Genomic DNA, 21844 nt, shown 5'->3' on the forward strand with positions numbered 1-21844 from the left:
CTAAGAACTTGCATCAAACATGTGAACGCTACAAAATTAAGGTCAGCCACACAATTTAATTTCTCCTACTGTGCATACACTACTAAAAGTAAATGATTCACCCAGCTGGAATGCCACCATGCATTAAATTAGTATTCAAACGTGGTCTTAACAAAATGTGGGTATCAGTGAACAAACACATTCTGGACCAGAGATCAATGGTGTGAACGATGAATCTTTGATATCCTATTAGAATGCAGAGCTCCAATGAAGCATTGTGGAGCTGTAAGTCAATAACACACATTAGCCTTGATTAGCATGGGTGCAAGTGATGCACTGTTATCTGACTGTAGGCTTTTTGAAGGCGATCCCTGATTATCCCTGCCCAGCTAACCAAAAACATTCAACTTGGGTACAGAATGTACTGTCAAATATGAGGACATTAGCAGATAGTTACTCTGTCACTGGATTTGGCCCTATGATGTTCAGCCTTTGCGTTAATAAACAATTCAGAAAAACATCAATATGTTATAAATAGTAAAGGCGCTAGCTTAATGATGTTCACACAGCCTGTCATTAACCGCAGTTGTTACAAGAATGAGCAACCTACAGCATGTAGCCAAAGGTGAAAAGACATTAAAGTAGCATTTTATTATTAAAAAAAAAAAAATGACAGTTTCATGTGAGTGGATTTCATTTTCATTCCTAAAATTAATCCCCAGCACCGCTCTGTGAAAAGCTGTAAAATGTATATGTGTTCAGGAGGCCAATTTTTATTGCTTTTTATTGTCATGCAGATTGTGGCAACAATGTAAAGCTGAGAGATGTTTTGTTACAGGAGCTGAAGCACACTAGGCTCTGGGAGATATTTTTATCCTAAAGGGGTTGCTTGAGTGAACACTGGAGCTTTCTAGCCTATGAAAGGGTGACTATCACTCATAGGATGTGAGACCTCTCTAATCTATCCAGCCTGGAACCATGGAAGGAGCTGACAAGAAGTGGCAGGGAGAAAGAGAGAGAAAGAAAGAAGAGAGAAAGGGTAGGGGAGAGAAAGAATCATCACGTTGCCTCTGTGTTTTCATGTCTTGCACCTTTTAATACAGACCTGTGACCTGTCAGAGTCCCACATTGTTTCGTCCACTCTCCTGCTGTCCACTGCCTCTTTATACACCTCTATATTCCTCTACTGCTTTTTCCTCTTCTTCTAATTTCCCACCAATTCACTGTTTCTCTGCTCATGTTGCTTAGCTGACTCTATAATCTTACTCTAAATCAGTTGTTATGTGGAGTCTAAGTGCATGTCCACTCTGGGCAGGTTTATTTTACTAAACAAATCTTGCGACTGCTCTGTTAGTGCGGTTCGGTAGAACAAGAGAGAGTGCCCCAGATTAGTGGACTGAAACTAACTGAAGAGGTCAGTATTCGTGTATATACATACATATATATATATGTATATATGTGCAACTTTATTCTTTCATTCTTTCATGAGTTATTTACAAGTTTCTGACCACTTATAAAATGTGTTCAAAGTGCTTCCCATTGTGTTGGATTGTCAATGCAGCCCTCTTCTCCCACTCTTCACAACTGATAGCAACACCGCTGAAGAAATGCTAGCACAGGCTTCCAGTATCCGTAGTTTCAGGTGCTGCACATCTCGTATCTTCACAGCATAGACAATTGCCTTCAGATGACCCCAAAGATAAAAGTCTAAAGGGGTCAGATCGGGAGACCTTGGGGGCCATTCAACTGGCCCTACGACGACCAATCCACTTTGGAAGCTGGCACGTTCCCTGAGTTTTTCCAGCAAGATGGTGCACCACCACATTATGGGTGTCAGGTCCGAGCATTCCTAGATGAACAGTTTCCTGGAAAGTGGATTGGTCATCGTGGGCCAGTTGAATGGCCTCCAATGTCTCCCGTTCTGACCCCCTTAGACTTTTATCTTTGGGGTCATCTGTCATCTGTTATAGCAACTGTCTATGCTGTAATTCCAAACAAACTCTGGTGCAGTCAGTTTGAAATTTACTAAATTTACAAAAGTATTCACTCACTCATTCAAAGCTGTTATAGCTGCAAAGGGTGGGCTGACATCATATTAAACCCTATGCATTAAGAGTGGGATGTCACTGAAATTCATATGTGTGTGAAGGCAGAATACAGAATATGGGCAAATACTTTTGGCAATATAGTGTATGAACACAAAACAAACCAAACATGTAAATGCATTGAATACAGGGTAAACCATCATTTCTTCTCTACATGCCTTCTTTGCTACTTGCAACAGATTATGACTGTTGTCATGTCTCCCCCCTCTGGCAAGACTGACATGGACTCTTCCAGCATCTGCCTATTATCCTCCTCTCCCACACACCTGCAACTTATGTTGATCTCATTAAGACTGCTTTATATACTCCTTTGTTTCTACTGTGTGTATACGAAGGCTTTGTGGTTGTCACTTGAGTTCTGAACCTGTTTATAGTGTTTGATTTTCCCTGGGTAGACCCCTGCTGATCTCTTTGTTTTGTCTGATTATGGATCTGCATCTTCTCCTGCCTACCTACCTGCCTGCCTGTATGTTGACCCCTGCCTGCTATGATGAAAAACAGTCACTTCATGCTTGCAGCCTGCCTCTGAAGTCATGTGTCATTGTGATGGGATTCTTGTCATTCTGGTGCCACTTTATTAAAAACTCTGGGTACATGCTGTTTTTTTCTATGACAGAAATGAATGGTGTTTTCAAAAATTGTTGTTGTTGCATCCTGTGTTGAACTAAAATGCCCTAAAGCTGATACATTTTGTCCTGTGTACACTTTTCCCAGAGTAATTTAACTGGCAAAATACAAATAATGCTAAATGCATGCTAGAAGCACACTGAAATGACATTGTATGAAAGCCAGTCCGCTGTTAAACTTCAACACTATTATATACCAACACCAGCTACTCAAAACTGCCAAAACCTCTAAACTACTTTTGTGTTTGACAAAGCTGTGGGGTATTTTAATGAGGTTGCCAGTTGTACAATGTCATTTCAGTGCACGTCAGTGTTTGCTTGCATATAGCAATAGTCATTTCAGCTCCTTAATGACCTCGTTATTCAGAAGATCCAGCAATGTTCAGAGGGAAAATGTCCGTATGGCAAAATGTATCGGCTTTGGAATATTTTAGTTTACTACAGGAAGCAAGAGTGGCAATTGTTTAAAATGACATTTATTTCTGTTACAGAGAGAACAAGCTTGGACGCAGAGTTCCTTATAAGAACATGATGCACACTTTCAGAGGTCTGTGTGTAAAAGGAACATTATAGCTTTATTTATTAACTATTTTAAAACCTCAGTTAGTGCAGAGAGGGCAGACTAAAAAGGTTGTGTGGTAGAATATTGGAATCAGATTGAGAGAGAGAGGTGGATTCAGCTGTAGTTGAACAGGAACATGCTGAACAATTGTTAACCATTCTGCCAAATGTGGTGAAATGATTTTGGTGCTCTGGACAGGATTGTACTGCGTTTTTTGAACGATTTCTGCAAATGCTTTTCTTTTAAGCTTAAAGCACCATCCCACTTTAGCACACAAACAGTTCCACTTTACCTGAAAAAAACAGAAGCCTTTACAACTCTCAAAAACACAAACATGATTGTGTAGCTTTTATGAGGGTCCCCTGGAGCATTTACCAAAAAGTGTCCACCTTTTGCTGAGTAAATGAGACAGGCGGTGGTGTTGCTTGGGGGATTGTGGAATGAAGCACAGAGAAAAGAAATGGTGAGAATTTCTGAACCCCATGCAAATGTGAATTTTTCTTGAAACTAATTAACAGAAGAAATACATGAAGAAAACTTCCAACCAGTAACCGTGAACCATGTGAATTAAGTAAAAATTACAAACAAAAATAAAAAGCAGCAGGGTTTTTCCCCCATGTGCCTTATTAAGCTGTATTCTAAATGTATTGTGAATACTTTTAATGTGTTACGCAATACATCACTGAATTCATTTAGGACAGTATATTCAGTACTCAGCCATTACTACTGTTTCAAAGTATTCTGCCCAGCTCTGTTTTTAAAAATATAGCTACATAAATAACAGCATCATTATAGAAATAATCTGTGGATATTTTAGTTTATTCAGTTCAACTAAATAAAAAGTGCATTTAGGGTTAAGAATAGCACAGATATCTCAGTAAACTTCACTGTAGTTTCATTAAAAAGCATCAAATGGTCCACCTCTATTATGTATGCTTGTAAAAAATAAAAAAAAAACCCTACAATTTTGTTCTACTTCCCCCATTCTGGTAAGCTAGCCAATGCCACCTTAGTTAGCAAGGTTAAACTTCTCAAACTTCAACAAAAAAGAGAAATTCTCCAAACGTAGGTTAAAAAACTGTGCTCTGTTATTAGATGTACAGAACAATAGTATTTTATTAGGATGACTGGCAGTGGGAGGATGTCCTCTATAAAATGTCATTTTATATGACATTTGATGTCTGCTTTAAATAGTTTCCTCCTTGCATCCCACAGACTCGTTAAGTGCCTGTCATCCACTTGTTCTCTCTCTTCCCTTTGTTTACCTTTCATAACTTGCCCTCTCTGATGTGCCACTCTTTATCCCTCCACCTCAAGCTTTTTTTATGCTTCCTGTTTATCGCGTTATTAGAATTCAGCTGCTGCCCCCTTGCCTCCCCAGCTGATGACCCATTGTGTATATGCCCCAGTCTAAATGCAGGATATGAATATGTATAACCTTCATGCCTCACTGTTCAGGGACAATAACAGAGCTGATCTTCTCTCTACACACACACACACACGCACACACACACCTTTCTGTAATCCTAGCACTGTTGTGTCTGCTCAACAGGAAGGTTTATTTATGTTGGGCATTGGGCATTCATGTCAAAATCTGCCCTCTCTTTGCGAGAGCACTGTTGTTTTCCATAACAGCTCTAATTACACGTCTTGTGGATTTAATGGCATTTAACAGTTTACCAGGTGCAAAGGCAGCAGAGGAAGACGGGGCAAAAGAAAGGTTTGGAGTTTCCTGTCAGCATTGAAGAAGGACAGTAATAAAAAATAATAGTGCTACAGCATTTCAAAATTGTGCAAAGGTGAACTTTAATAAGTTCATGACCTTAAAATGCTTGCCTTGGTGCTCATGAAATAAGATCCAATACATCACATTCCACATTTTCTACTTGTGCAATAATTGTCTATCCAGGGTTAAATGCCTTGGAACTCATGACTTGGCTGGACATTGATCATTGCTGGCTTGTCGTGGAAGAGCCACAGCTTAAGGGATTAAAAGTTATGTTTTTTTGTTAGTGTGGTGGAGCCTAATTCAATAACTTAGAATTAGAGTGATGCTTACTGGCTAAGAGGTTAGAGGTTTAAAGCAGTTGGAGGTCAACATGGTCAGAGGTACAAATACCGCTAAACTAAATGTCACAGCTTAAAGGTTAAAATCAAGGAACAGGCGATGATTTTATGAGTAGCTGTAATGTCTGCAAGGTTTTGAAAAAATATTCTTTGCATACTCTTTGGTCAGTAAAGTGCAGTGGTCAAGAATTCAGTAAGCAAAAGACAAATCAATGGGTGAAAGGGCTTAAGTGATTAAACTCTTCAGGATAAGCTCTAGTGGAACAACTGAGGGAAGAAAGCAGTTCATATGAAGGCCATGAATTCAGAGCACAGTTAACATTTAACTAGTTAGAACTGAACACGTCTAGAGCACCGTTAGCACTTTATTAATAAGCATTTAACCAGTCAAGGACACAGTTAGTATTTACTCAATCAGTATTCAACCAGGTAAGTTATGTAACCTACTATCTTTTAAGTGGTGTGGAGTGTAAAAGTGGAGCTGTATCAGGTGTAGTGGGGAACTTACCCAGCAGTATGAGCACACACAGCAGAATGGCGATGAGCGCTCCGGTGCTGAGGCCGGCAGAGGACAGGAAGGCTTCACTTTGGCAGATCTTCAGCCTAGTTCCGCGCTGACATGGACACACTCGCAGCATTAGAGTGCTGGTGCTGCTTAACAGCGGCTCACCTCCATCCCACACAACCACTGGCAACTCGTATAACTCCTGAGTCAACCTGTGGAAGCGCCGCCGCCGCGCTATAATGCTGGCCGTGCTGTCTGAGAGAGAGAGAGAAGGAAGGAAGGAAGACAGAGGGAAGTCGGTTTGGAGAAAGAAGGACAGAGATATGACAACATAAATGACAGGATGAGGTCAGGAGTGAGAGAGAAAGAGAAGCCGTATTAAAGGTTTGCAGAAAGCATTGAGGAGTGATAGTGATTTGAGGAAAAAATGACAGGATGAGGTAAAAGAGAGGAAAGAAAAAAGAAGCAAATGAGCACAAAAGACAGAGAGGCACACAGGCAATTGCCAGAAAAGAAAGCAGTGGGGACAGGAGAAGGATTTTTTGGGGACAGGGGTGAAAGAGTAATGAACAGGACAGAAATACAGAGGACAAAGGAAATAGACAGTGAGGAAGAGAAGAAAGTGTGTGTGTGTGTGTGTGTGCACGCAAAAGAGATGCAGGGAGGTAAAGAAATATGGTGGTATGGTCGAGACATGAGAAGAAAAGAGAGGGAGATAGAAAAAGAGAAAAAAGATCATTAGATTAAATTAGTCTGGTTTGAGCGCAGGCCAGTCTCATTCAGGCTGTCTGGCTGTGCTGTGCACTTTCAGCAGCGCTTACGAGCCCATTCCCACAGATGGGCTTTTAATGGGGGAATTAAGGTGAGGCGCTGGCACTTAGAGCACACAGCAGATGAGTCCTATCTAATACCTCCAACTTGCAGCACTGAAAGCAAACCACTTAACCAGAGCATCAACCTAACGAGCTTCTCCTACCATGCCCCCCCACCCCACCTCCACCCCACTCACATTTCAACCATATCTGGCATCTCTCAAAATTTCAGCTAACCTGTAAGCGAGATGGTAAGAGAAAGACTAGATACTGAGAATGAGTGGATGGATATTTAAAAATGAATGTAATGGTGTGAAACAGATTTTGGTGATGAGAAGTAATGAAGTGATCAATCAGACTGGAAAATGCAGATGCTGCAGGTGGTGACTGGGCCAGATGACCATAGATGAACTTTTGAAAAGTTTTGACTACTATGATTTAGTCTTAAACTTAAGAACATTTGTGTCCGTTCCCACAATCAGTTCTGCACTCACTTAGAAGGAGGAGGTCTTCCCTGCAATTTTGCTTACAAACATTTCTTCCTAACCATGTGTATATATATATATATATATATATATATATATATATATATATATATATATATATATATATATATATATATATATATGATGCATCTATTGATTGTCATGTACCAACACTCCAAATCACGGCAAGCAGTGATTACTGCTGAGTCTCAGGCAGGAACCCCTGCATTTTTCACTGGGAGAAAATTTTCACACAGACGAAAGTCCATTTTGCTGAATGATCTCAGGACTCAGGCCTTTAGTAAAACATGCAGTAAAACATTAATTGGGCTATTATGTACTTACAGAAGAGAAACAAATATGCTAATTCAGTCACAATGCATTATGCATCCACAAGAAGTATTTGTTATTAGGACTACCCTGAATAAAGGAAGAAGAAAGATTTAAAACATAAAATCATATGAGAAGGTGGGTGAGCCAATCACTTCTGGGCAGCTTTTAGACTTTTTAGCCTTTTGATACACTTCAGACTGTCCAGACTACCATTTTCAGGTGGACCAGAGATAGCTTTTACAGTAGACTATGTGTACAAAACTGTCAATGAAATGGCCTTGGGTCCAGAAAAAACCTTATTGTGAAAACATCCTTAAAAAGAGGGTTTTTTAATTTATTTTTTATTTTTTAGATTTTCTAGATTTTGGAGCATTTCTATGGAGCCCTGCTGGTGGCATCTCATATAAAAAATCATGCATGACCACGACTCAGTAAGGCGTGGGAATGAGACAAGCTGTGGCTGCAACTTAGTAAGGCATGGGAACGAGATCTAATTGTGTGACCACAATTCAGTAAGACATGGGAATGACATAATTAAGCCTTGACCACAGCTTAATAAGGCATGATCTCGTTCCCATGCCTTGTTAAGTCGTGACCACGCATTAGTTTTTCTTATACTGGATGGCTCTGGTGGGCTCTGTACATTTCTGTTGCTCCATTAATTGTGAAATGTTAACACCTTGCAAACGGCCACTGGCATTTTCAAATTCTGAAAAGAAAAAAAAAAATTTCAACAGCGACATAACCATAAAAGTTTTTTTTTTTTATGACAGTGATGATGTACTGAGTTTGATATGAGAAAATGATAGGTTAGAAGTTCAAAATGAATGTAAAGCAAGATTACAACTACAAGAATCATGTTAGGAATTCATGAGGGGGCTGGCAGTCAGAAAGCTAATTACAAATCATGACAGAACTCAGAGAAGGATGTGATGGTAGACTTTGTTAAATTCTCTGGAGCATCCAGGTGAGTCTTTTTATCTGGAATCACCACTGACAGTGTAATTTAGGCCAGTATTAGTCTAAATTTATGCCCAGCATTTGACGTCAATATTATAAATGTTCTCTCAGAAATGTTGCTGTTTACATGCGCAGAACTGGTCTCAACACAGGTCTCTGAGGATGTGCTGTCATTTTGAAGCTCATCATAAACATTCAGATAAGCCTAGAATCTAAGGAATTTTGTCTATTGGGACAAACATCATTGCATGCCTCGTTCCATTGTTTTCTATGGAGCAATGTGCATTGTGACTGAATACCACTCCTCTTGGCTGTGCAATTGTCCAGTTTTGGGGTTCTAGTGCACATGTTCTTCTTTTAGTTTATTTTCTTTTCTCAGTAAAAGCTTCTTGGCAGCTACACATCATTCTAGACCCAGAACACTGAGTTATTCTCACACAGTGGTATGATGGACAGAAACACCAGTGGATTTTTTTCAGATTTGAAGCAAGAGTACAGCTTGATTTTTTTCTTCTCTTTCAAAGATGAAAGCTTTAAGTACACTGTTTATCTCATGGTGACCTACCATTTCTTGCACAGTTTTTATGAGTCCCATTTCACTAAAGCTTTTAATGTTTTTTAAAGTGTTTAAACTGTTTTGTACAATATGACACAGAACCTCAGAGGTTTATTTTAATTTCTGCATATTTGCAACAAGGCTGTCTCAGCAGGGATGTGAACCCATAAGCTCATGGTTAAAAAATGAATGTTGGAATTTGTTCCTTTAAAGAATCTGGAACAGGGCTTGGTATTGCATTTATATAAGTATGAAGTATCTGCTGTACCTGAAGCACTGTTGCGACAGTAACAGACATTTACATGTGATCTCAAAATTGCATAGCACTACTCAGTTCTGTGTTTTAACCTTTATAGATCAAAAGGCATGTGTTTACTGAGTGAGCATGCAGATATTAATGCATATGGAGAGATGACAAAGACCCCTGGTGAGGTGCAGTGAGTGCAAATCCATAGGCATAACATCCCCTGTATGATGTGCTGCCTGCTCTAATACTCATGAACATCACATTTTCATGTTTCTTTCCTTAGGTATGTATTTTCGCCAGGGAAACGTGAATGTGCATGCAGCATATTTGCTTTTTAATGTCCTTTCCATGCTTGCTCTGATTGCATGTGTGTATATGTGTATGGATGCGTATTTCTGTAAACTGTACGCCTACGCAGATGGTGGAGTACCTCAAGCAAGTGGGAAGGTGTGTCTCATATTTATGAGAAGTGTTTTCTTCAGTACACTGTCAAACAACTGCACAGAGCAAGACAGCTCCCACTCCACTCTCCAAACCAAATCCCATGAATAATTATAATGACAGACAGCTGAGGACACAACACAGCTTATTAACTTACACTCAGGAGAGAGAGAGGGAATGAGAGAAAGAGAGTAAAAGAGAGAGGGAGAAGACCAGCTAAGAATCTAAAGCACAAGTGAACTCCAGTCGGCTAAGCTGGGAGATCATGTGATGACAGCAGACCTGCTGTTCATATTCATGATCACACACAACTTCCCAATTGAACCTGGATGTTAGTGAATGCAGGTGCACAGCTAAAGCTCCTCTTATCCATTCAAGGGGTCATTTCGTATAGGTCAACAGTGAGCGAATGCAAATGACTGGTACCCTGCATTACATGATAATTAATGCTTCAGCACAAATCAATGCTTTTGCTCACCAAACAACCAATTGTCAGTGTTTTCTCACACAAAAGACAAGAATTCCATAATTAATAGGATGGTCATTTTGACCATTTGAATTTTACTTTTCTGTTAGAAAAGCATTAGATTACAAATCATTTACTTTCGCATTTGGATTCAAAGAACAATTAGACATAAAAGCAACTTTAACCTTATACTCTCTTCTTGTTGCTGCCTGAATATTCTCGCATATCTTTGTCAAGATATAGATATATATCTTGGACAAAAAATTGCCCACGCAGATGAAATACAGTCTAATGTCTTCTGAATAGCAGCTACAAAAATAGCATCTGACTCACTGGAACAGAGGGAAAAAAAATTTGGTTTACACAGACAAAAGGCATTCTAATGTGAAAATGACCGCTGTGGCCTTACAAAGGAGAAATATTCAGAATCATATTTCGTACTTTGTGATGTTGATCTCATAACCATGTCAGACTGTACATGGAAAAGTAGACATTGGGGTTTCATTTAATCTGTCACGATTGGCCCCTCCCAGTTCTGTCCATGTGTTCATGTTGTGTTTTGGTCTAGTTCACGTGGTGTTTGTTTTGGTTTCCTAGTCCGGCCCCTTGTTTTGTGGCTCCTCCCCTGATTATTCTCACCTGTGTTTCCACCTGTGTCTTGTGAACCCTTGTTAGCCCTCTTATATTTAAGCCCGGTGTTTTCCATAATCTAGTGCTGGTCTGTTATGTTTGATGTCTGGAAGCTTGTTCTGTTTGTTGTTTGATCATGTTTGAAGTGTTTTGAAGTTGTTTGGTGTTGTTTCTTCTGGCCTTTGTTGTTTGTTGATCCTGTGTTCATTTTGTCATGTCTGTCCCTCCTGCTCTTCGTGTTGGCTATGTGAACCTGGACTGTCTTGACCATGACCCTGGATTTGCCCACAATAAAATTACCTCAGCACATGAGTCCGCCTCCTCGCTCCCCGGTGTTACATGAGCAAAATGACTACCTTTCAAAATGAGTATATCTAGTGTTCATAATTTTACATGAACTGTGATGTTAGAGGTGGATGAATTGCAGATTTTAATAAATAAGGTAGATGAGACAAATGGGTACTTGTCTGCAAATTATTCATTCATTTTAGGTCTACAGATGCATAAAGACTGCACCATGAAATATGCCATAAGGTAAGTCCTGCTACATATCCCAGTGTAGTCAGGCGCACACATTTTTCTTATCCTACTGGGGTGCTGGAGCCAATCCAAGCAGTCGGTGGGAGGTAGGCAAGATACACCCTGGACAGGTTGCCAGTTCATCACAGGGCAGACAAGCAATACACACACACACGTGGCAATGTAATTGGTTTAACTGCATGTCTTTCAGGAACCTAACCTAGACCCTTCTTGCTAGTCAGCCAACATCTTATAGTCAGCAAGCAAGTAAGTAGTATAATGGTCTGTCATGCTATTGCAAAGAGAAAAAAGAGAGGGGTAAAAAATAACCGGTATGGCCAAAAGTATGTGGACACCTGACCTTTACACCCATATGAGCTTGTTGGAGAGTCCGTTTCATAGTCATAAACATTTATATGGAATTGGCCCCCTCTGCAGCTATAACAGCCTCAACTCCTCTGGGAAGGCTTCCTTCAACGTTTGGATGTTTATCTGTTGGAATTTGTTCCCATTCAGTCAAGAGCAGTTGCGAGGTCATGCACTAATGCTGCACAAGAAGGCTTGGCTAGCAGTCATTCCAATTCATTATAAAGGTGTTCTTTGGGGTTTACATCAGAGCTCTGTGCACTAGAGTTCCTCCACACCAAATTCATTAAAGCAGATGAGTTTTTCACTATGACCCCACTTTGTGCACATAGGCACAGTCATGCTTAAGCAGTCTTCCCCAAACTGCTGCTACAAAGTTAGAAACATATACTTATCTAAAATGTCTTTGTATGGAATAGCAGTAATAGTACCCTTTACCTCTCTCAAGGGTTGAGCTCAAACTCTGAAAAGCAGCACCTCCTCCACCAAACTTTACTGTTGGCACTATACATTCAAAACCCAAATTTGTCTATAGGCCTGCTAGATAGTGTAGCATGAGTCATTACTAACAAAGTTCATGTGCTAATGTTGCTTCTAGGGATAGATTGGAATATCAGAGGACAGATTTTTTTTTTCTCGGTACGCTGTTCATCATGGCCTGTCTCTGTGAGTGTGAGTCGTATATTACTTTCTTACTGAGCTGTTGTTTCTTGTAGATGCCTCCTTTTCACATTAGTTGTACTTAAAGATGACCAGGCCAGATTTAGCAGGACAGAAACTTCACAAACTGACTTGTGACAAAGTTAACTTCCTATGACAGTGCCACATTTAAAGTCACCTAGACCCATTCTACTATCAGTGTTTGTCTATGGAGATTGCATGACTGTGTCCTTGACTTTATACACCTGTTAGAAATAATATTATTAAAATAACAATCTGATTATTTCCATTGCTCATTTTCTGTAAGTTTTTCATAAAAATAGAAATTTAGCTTTACTTCAGTTATGAGAACATTCAGTTATAAGTTGACATAATAAACAGTTGTTTATATCATTCACCACAGCACTTGATGGGATAATCACAAAGTAAATGACAGTATTTGTATCTAGCAGAAAATTTAGCTTGTAGAGACAAACACAGGAAAGAAAATCACTCTGAGTGATCCCCATTTTTCTGCCACTGTAACACCATGTAATTAAGCTGACATTAGCACAGTGGAAAATTCCTCTGTCATTTCCAACCTGCAAAGTCTTCCCTTGTTTAGGGCACAAAGTGCTCTACAACTTCTCATTATACTGTATTCTAACTTATCTCACCACAGTTGACACAAAAGAACATAACTAGTGCCTGGATAGGTCAGTTTCAATGTTCTGCTTCTTGACCAAAGAGTTGTGACTTAGTAGTTAACTTTATCAGATCAACTTTATAGAACTTCCTTTCATTGGATTTACAGACAGAGATTTCACACTAATAAATTTGTATGAGTAAATATAGCAGCTTAGGCATTTGGCATTATGTTTGCAGTTTGCAATCTAACTACTTGTTTTATACTTTTCAAGGGAATAAAGTTTTGAAGTACTGAAGTAAATTGTGGGCTAAAGCATGCCAAGAACTGCACACTTGCAGACACACACTTTATGGACTTATGGACACAGTGAAGGGCTAGATGGAAAAAGTCACCCTGGAATCAAATCTGGTCACATAGTAATACTGCATACCTATGAGAATATCTTCAGAGTGTGGATCGTTAAGCAACAGCACGAGTGGCTGACTGCCAAATGGCTTTATTTATTTATTTTCTCTCTTCATCAGTCTTTCTGTCTGTCTCTCATTCTCAGTGTACCCTCCCTCCAGGGTAGCTTGGTGGAGTGTTATAGGTAAACGCAGAAAGTTCTGCAACATGACTAGAAGCATTCACTCCCCACGGTACAGGCTAATAGAATGCTGTGTTCTATCATTGATGAACCACTCTTCAGCTGTCTTTTTCTTTACCTTCTCATCAGGGTTTCTACATGGAGCTCAGCATTCTTGTGCATGTACATACACAAAAGCATCCTCTCCTGAGTCTGGAACAGCAAGTCCCTTTAAGTGGATGCTATGGAACATATGATGGTATGCTTTGTCCCTTTTGTCTCTCAAAGTATGAAGGCCTGGTATAAATTGTGAATAATGTCTGAAGAAAAGGCACTGCAGACACTGAGAAGAGCAACAAGCTTAAAAGGAAACACTAATGGAAGTTCACAAAGCACCTTAGTTTAAGAGAGTTGTTTTTGGATCCAGTCCCTTGTGACTAGCAGCAGTATAAACTCTGTTAAAAGTGAATTCCACCAATTTCTCAGAAGTTCTGCATAATTAAATGGTTAAGATGTAAACAAAGTCACTCAGAGTGTTTTATGTTAAATGTGCCAGTCTCTAGAAACTTAACAAGTCAGAATTGTTCACAGTTGTTCAGAGACGTCTGAAGAGTTTAATGCCTCTAAAAGCTTCATAACAGAAAGTGGTTTTATATGAAATGGTTATGAATATGCTGTTTGATACCTGAGACATTGTTCAAGACAGTTCTGAAAGGTTTGGCTTATAATGTTTTTTTTAATCCATTCAGAGATGTATATGCAGAGTGGTCTAAGGCAAAACCTGTTTTTCAGATTTATCACTATTTATCCTTATCAACATTACATATAATAAGTCAGAAGACATGAGTCGGTTCACTGGTCATTCTGGAGAAGAAAAAAATATATTTGCATTGTGGACATTGATCCATTGATCCAAACATTACCACTATAATATAAAAGGTAGTGTAAATAAATTTTCTACAATTCACCATTTTACATCAAACTGCTCTGAATGACTTTGTTTACACATCATAGAACTGAATTAGACCAAATTTGAAAAATAATGGAATTTCCCTTTAAAGCCTTTATACACTGATAACAAGATGAATAAACAACATGAAGATGAGAAATATTCTGAAACTATTTTTCCTACATTAAAACCATACACATTTTTGTTATTTCTGCTGATATTTGCACACAAAAAACAGGCAGATTGCCTTCAAATGCTCCTCAGAAACAAACAAAGTTTGTTTTCCATTGGGGGCTGTATTTTGGAAAAAAAAAATCACCACCTCACTCAGGAGCTGAAATTTATGAGCACTTTTACATATAGCTCTGATGCCCACAGCCCAGTTTGACCTGCTTTTGGTGATGCCACAATGTTTGAATTCATTTATTGACATCTGAATAAATAACACAGATAAAGCTTGCTTGATGTGTAAAGGCCTAAATTCTGAGAAACTAGCAAATGACATTAAAAATATATTTAAAAACGAACTGTTTTTTGGCTATGACATACATTTATGAAAAACCTTTAATTGGTATAGAACTTTTAGATTATGTGGAAGTTCATTGAACTTTAAAAAGATAAGTCTCATTTACAAACATACTTCTTTAAAGAATCACCCATTTAATGGATGCTTAGGGAACCAAAAATGGCTCTTTTATGGCATTACTGCTTAGAACTCTTCTTGGAACCTTTAAAGAACGTACTGGACATTGTTCCCATTCTGTGCTCTACCAAAAGAGTTCTCAAATGGCCTTGTCCTGGGACACGCTGTTCAAAACTGAGTTTAAAATGTCTAAAAAGCTACATCAGTAGGAAAGCATACATGTGCACGTTGTGGGCTGAGAGAAAATGATGGCAATGTTCCATCCCATAAGACCGCTTCAACCGTTTATACTGTGGCAGTGGCAGGAGATGTGTGAGTGACATGTCAGCTAATTAAAATTCCCAAATATCATCAGCCTGACAGCAATAGCTTTCAACTGTGGTGATTAGGGGCTGTTCCTGAAAGCCCCTTTTCTGTATTCAAATGTGAGAAAAGATGCCTTTAGAAATCAATTGATCTATTAAAGTAACAGAGTCATTTAGAGATCAGAGCGTCAGTTTAATTGCCAGAAAAAAAGAAAGCAAAATGTCATTGTGGTGATTGTGCAACAGAGGAAGGATCAAGGGGGAACCTAATTTCAAGTAATTGGGGAGGTGGGACATGCTTCTCCCTGGATTTCATCTTTGATAAGAAAAGTATTGCACAAAAGTAAGAAAATGTATTTATCTTATCTTAGAGGTAACAGTATTTGGAATTACATGCCAAGCAAAATGCCATGCTGGGTGAAAGCAGATTCTTATTTGGAGCAAGCTGCACAAAATACAGAGCACCAAAGATGAAAATGACTCATGAGAAAAAAAAGAAGAAAAGAAAATGAATTCCCCTCTCTGGGTCACACAGCACTTGTATGTCTATAGACAAGACGCCAAAATGCAAGTCTGATCCTTAATGTAGTTACACCTCCGCTTAAATCACCACAACTATTCTGATTAGACTGAAAACTTAAAGGGCAAGTAATAAATTCTTCACTCAGTAGCTTTTAGGAATACAACAAACTGCTCAGAGTCCGTCTAATCTCCTGTCTCAGGAAAACATTAACATTTTTGTAATAGCCTCTAAGTCTCAGAGTGAGTGGCCAATAAATGCGTAACTGTATTAAGGAAATAGCTGCAGACTGAGGAATGGGCCTGTTAAACAGCATCCACAGTCTAATGGGACTTTAATATGGCTGACTGTGTAGTCAGCCAAAACAGGACAAAAATAACACTCTCAAAGAAAACTTGCCTGTATATGTGACTTGGTGATTAACCAGGAGGAAGAAACTAGGAAATATAGGAGTAGTTAACTTTTGCTGGCTTGCTTATGAGTATACTTCTTGTGTGAATCATTGTGTTTGCTTATATTTTGTGCACATGCTTGATTGTAAATATGGTGTCTTCCTGTCCAAGTATAAGTTTCTGTAGGGTTTTTGAGCAGAGAGTGTTCTGACACTGGCTAAAATCTGTCTGCATATTGACCAGTCAGACAGAGTCCCTCTGAGTCCCACCCTCAAACTTAAAGCTAACACAGCCTCCATCAATTACACCTATCCTGCAAGGATACTGTGTGGGCAGTCCGGAGAAACCTGCTGTTTGCCGCAGGGTCACTCGATGCAAAATCAAACACCGACCTATTACTGTGACTAGAAATAGAGAGAGAAGGAGAGAGAGAGAGAGATGGGAGTCTTTATTTTATTCAATGTTGGTAGATGTGCTTGTAATATTGATGCTGGTTCTTATATATAAAATTTGCTGAAAAACATTTTCAGATTGCTCAGAATGACATAAAACTACTGCTTTTTGAAACAAGCGGTGATTTGAGTGCAATGTATTGGCTTCGGCTGCCTGGAAACGAGCACCTCCATACTAGTGCCTTATTTAGATACTGTCGCTGCCCATTTCTGTTGGTCATTTCATCATAAAATTTTAACACAATGTAAAAGACTATGGAGCTCAAATGATAAAAATGAAAACAATGGAAATATGTTTGTTTTTCATCAGTCTCATTAAAATACTAGACCTGCCACATGTGCCATGATTTCAAATTTGATTAACCATAAAACAACCATTTTTCTGACCTGTGTGTGGGTTTGATGAGGCAAATACACCCATGATGAAATTGATGAATAACAAAACTGTTAGTGAAATCTAAGTGTGCTCATTTTCATCGCTCCCTAAACAAAATCTCTAGATAATTGTGATGAAGAAGGGTCAATGACTTATAATTACTACTTCAGCACCATAATCAGATCATCTAAAACCATTTTATGGCTGTTCTCAAGAATACGTGCTACAGATAAAGAGGCCACTTGAAGGCTCAATATTCCATACATGCTTAGTTCCACAACAAAATCTGAGGGTGCATTAGGGTGCATTAGAAATAAACATAGGCACCATGCCCATGAATAGTAAGCTTACTTGCTATCTAGCTTTGCATCATTTTCCAACATTTGCAGACACCTAATATGCTAAACATAGAGGATGCTAACTACATCACAATTAACTGCAACATGCTCAAACATTGTCACATGCCTACATGCTGTGTAATTATAGTCTTTATCCTATAGTACAAGAGCACATCTACTCCACGCTACCAGTATTGTAGTTGAAGTACTTTACTGAAGTACTGCCTTCAATTCATGCCATGAATGTATCTGCAAACAAAGTGACTTCTAGAAATAACTATAGACTACAGTTAATACTGTTAGTCTTGTTGCTCCAGTGCTAAACTAATGAAGCAAGATTTGGGTGCCAAACATGTCTCGGCTGATCACATACACCTTAGAGAGTGGAAAATTTTGTAAATGAGATTTTTTGCCAAACCATTCCTTCAAGTATGCTCCACATTTTCAAACTAATTTCCCCAAAACTTGCCCAAGGATGCAAAAATTCTACATCAATACAGGCCGATGTCTTATTATTCTAATAGTTTAATTATCTCTCCTAACTATTTCATACTAATTGTCATCTTAAAGACAACCCGAGTCCCTGTCTTATGCTCTTGTTTAGTGTGGACACTTAGTATTCATACACACGCAGAGACTCACTCTTGGACAGCAACACAGGCACTTTCCTCGACACTAACCGCATGCTAATGTGGCTGAAGTGGAGCAGCTCCTGCCTGAGCAAAGAGAACATGCTTATTACGGCCTGAGGACAGAGAGAACAGTCATTTATAGGGAGTGAGAGAGAGAATAATAATAGACAGAAAGTGAATGACCATAGAACTTTAAACTTTAACAGAGAAAATAATAATGAGGGATTAAGGGATGGGAAGAATGTAAAGGGGAAATGAGCATTTGTTGTTTGCTGCAGTCTGCAAGAGACCCCTGGAAGTGTATGTGAACTTGATTAGCATTGAAATGATTCTGTTTTTACATATCTGATCCATGGCAGGGATATGTGTCTCCTTGACCAGTGATTGATGCCTCTGGGCTTGTGTCACTCTCTTCTGGGCATGCTCATGAATATTCCCCGGCTAATTACCCTTGATGCCACAACAAAACCAGATCGAGCTGTTCACATAATCAAAGTGAATATCTGTAAGGGCTCCTGCTTATCCTCAAGGCCCTTTAAACTTGTAATGGTATGCACAGAGAACGACATGGCAACTACAAAGCAATTCTTGTACTGAGAATGATAATGTCCATTAAACCCTGGGTTTACAGAGGTTTGTTGCCTAATGAAGGCACACCTGCAAATCTGGAAAGGCAGAAGGACCCAGACAGAGCTTTTTCAATGGCTGTTTAATCCAACTGTGCATGTACATATCAAGGAAGAAAATGAAGGTAGAGTGAGGCAGGAGCAAAGAAATGTGTTTAGTACAAACATTGCAAAACACTACGGCACAAAATGCCTGCAAAGAAAGCATGAAATGTTTCTCATCAAATCCTTCAAAAGACTAAATGACACAGACTAGCTATATTTAAACCACTTCAGCTCTTTATATCCATCTGAAAAGGACTGCGCTCTCTCTCTCTCTCTCTCTCTCACTTACTGATCTCTACAAGCTCTAGCACACCATGACATGGACCACCAACAGTAAAAACTGATAAGCGCTCTGCTTAGAATGGTAAGCACCAAGCATCCCAAAGGAGAGAGAGAGAGAGAGAGAGAGAGAGAGCAGGGGAGAGAGTCTATGACTGTGTGTGTGAGTGGCACTCGGGTAAATGAAGTAACCTCCATACTGCGGAGAGCTCGATAGGAAAAGAGCCAAATTCACAACACTCTCAGCACTCCAACCATTTTATCTTCCATTATCACATCGATTCATCCCTCTCTCTGCCTCGTCTGTGCCTGTGTTTCATTCCCTCTGACTCTCTCTACCCAAAAATCCAAAACCGACCTTTGCTCCTCCTAACCACATCAGCCACATCTATAAACACATCTAGAAGTGTCTCTCTCTCTATCTGACTTTCTTCTCTTTTACTCTTTTTCTACTCTACCCTCTATCCTTATCTTTCTCTCTCACTCTCTCTTTATATCCTAACCTCTCTCAGCCTCTCCTCCTGTATTTCTTTAACATGTTTTCTCTCTATCTCTCTGTCTCTGTTCCCCTCCTTTCTTTTTCTCAATCTCTACCTCTCTCCCTCTCTGTCTCTGTTCTTAACCTACCCTCTCTCTATACCTTTCTACAACTCTCAGTCTCTCTTTCTACCCTAACCCCGCCCCCCCCCCCTCTCTCTCTCCCTTTCTTTTTATCTTTCTTTTCCCCTTTATATGTGAGGCAATGAGCTTGTTTTTTGGTTTTGGTAAAAACTGTGAATTTGTGGATAGTCCCTCTTTCTCTCTCTCTCTCTCCTGCTCACTGTCTGTCTCTACCCCCCCCCTTTTTTTCAACCTTAACCTCAATCCCCTTACGCTTCTCTCTCTCTTTAGCCCCTTTCTGACTGTCTCTCTTTCTTCCTTACTCTCTCTCACTCTCTAGCTGCCAATCTTTACTCTATACTCTATACTCTCTCCCTATGTCTCTTTCTCTCCCTCCCATTCTCTACTGCTTCCTAGCTCTGTTTCTACTTTCCCCTTTTCTCTCTCTACCTCTCCATTTCTCTTCCAACCTCTTCTCTCTCTCTCTCTACCCCTCCTACCCCACCCCTCACTTATGTTGCTCATTCGTTCCCTGTTTCCTTTTGTCTTCCTTTTTTTCCTTCATATATGAGGAAATGAGTTTGTTTCTATGTTTTGGTATATATGTGGGTATGTGAGAGTCCCAATAAAGGGGGGTTTAAATTCAAATCTCTCTCCTTCTCTCTGTCTTTGTCACTCTCTCTTCCTCCCCTCCCTTCCTCTCTGCTCAAATGCCTCACTGATTACTGAGTAGAGCGCCAGAGCCCAGCACATCACACCTGGGACTAGAGCGGTCTCCACGGTAACCTCTAGCCGGCAGGCGTTTGTGTATTAGGTTAAGTCAGGTGGCTCAGGCATGGATGGATCAGGTAATCCGTTTGACAACAACAACGGCTGGGTGCCCAGCCATGGCTAGAGCAATAACCCTGCAGACACCACCACATGGCTTAGATGGCCATGGACAATGATAAAGAGAATGGGGTTTGCTAACTCTTAGTTTGGGGATGCTTAAAAGTAAAAGGCTGTCAGGATAGCAGGGAAAGTAATAAAAGAAGCTTCTGTGCCACGGTTGAGTCAGGAAAATCGACGTGAATTTTAAAAATGACCAAATGAATCAGTGTTTCAGCTTGTTTCTAAAGTATTTATCAAGATTTGCTCAAATGTGCTCTGTAGCTGCAGCAACCAATTCACGCTATGACAAAAGTTATTCTAGCTGGAAGTGCCATTTCTTGTTAAGATTGCAATGCTTTTGTTTGGCAGATTTTCATCAATACCTCACCTTAGGCCTAATTCCCCACACACCAGATTTAATTACAGCTTAAATGTTAGCCTTCGTCAATAGTTTAGTCTATTGACTGAATTTAAATACATTTTGTCACTTTTTCTAAAGGAAAATATGAAAACTTACACAATACGATGCATATTCCAAGTCATGTTTACAACTAATTACCAACCAGCACACGCCCACCCATAATTTAACTCTGAATGAATGTCAGGTTGACTGCACAGCATCCATTATACCTGCATTGTCCTCAGCAGAGGAATTAGGGAACACGCTCAGATACTCATTAGCAAAGTTACTATACTGCCTACCTTCATTGTCCTTTAAGGTAAAATTGGGGTTAACTGGAATTCCTCCAGGGAAAGAGAAGTAAAATCTCTGTCCATTTGCAAAGTCATCCTTATCCACAGCAGTGATCGTCTGTATGACCTGTTAAAAGCAGAAAAAGACCAGATTTTATGCACTGCCTCTCCAAACGCAGCCGTTAGGAGGGGAAAAGCTATTGTAAATCATATTGAGTCTACATTAGTCACCACATATCTCAATCTGTTAATGAGACATTTTAGCTTGTAACCTCTAAAGATTTGGAGAAAAAATGACAATGATAATTAGACTCATCATTAGTAAAAAGCCAGCCTGAAGTCCCTAATATAATCAATTCGGCTCACGTTTGGCTCAAAAAACTTTTTAAGTCTTTAGCTGGAATATGCTAATCAGACGGCACTTATCAATCCCAGCAGTTGTTTCAGGCCATCTGGTTGTTGTGGAACTATCACTCTGCTTCTGCTTTCCTTTTCATCTCAGTTTTTAGTTTTGGCTATAATATTCTCTGCAGCTTCTGTCAACGTGTCCTCAGATGCTGAGGGCTGATCTTTCTGGAACTGTGTCAATCCATTTGGTGGCTGGGGCTGCTG

The 21844-nt window shown here is 39.5% G+C and overlaps 1 protein-coding gene across 3 annotated transcripts in view; it reads right to left on the reverse strand.

The window, feature by feature from the left end:
• The window catches only part of LOC108430851 (cadherin-18), a 214639-nt gene that overhangs the window by 2322 nt on the left and 190473 nt on the right, over window positions 1–21844 (reverse strand). For all 3 annotated transcript variants that reach the window (XM_037544461.1, XM_037544460.1, XM_017703642.2), the window contains 2 exons: window positions 21242–21359; window positions 5848–6099 (listed from right to left, as the gene is read on the reverse strand). In XM_037544461.1, the coding sequence (XP_037400358.1) occupies window positions 5848–6099; window positions 21242–21359 (370 nt within the window). The remainder of the gene's footprint in view (window positions 1–5847; window positions 6100–21241; window positions 21360–21844) is intronic.

Source organism: Pygocentrus nattereri, chromosome 13 (assembly GCF_015220715.1).
Source record: "Pygocentrus nattereri isolate fPygNat1 chromosome 13, fPygNat1.pri, whole genome shotgun sequence".
Classification (NCBI taxonomy): domain Eukaryota; kingdom Metazoa; phylum Chordata; class Actinopteri; order Characiformes; family Serrasalmidae; genus Pygocentrus; species Pygocentrus nattereri.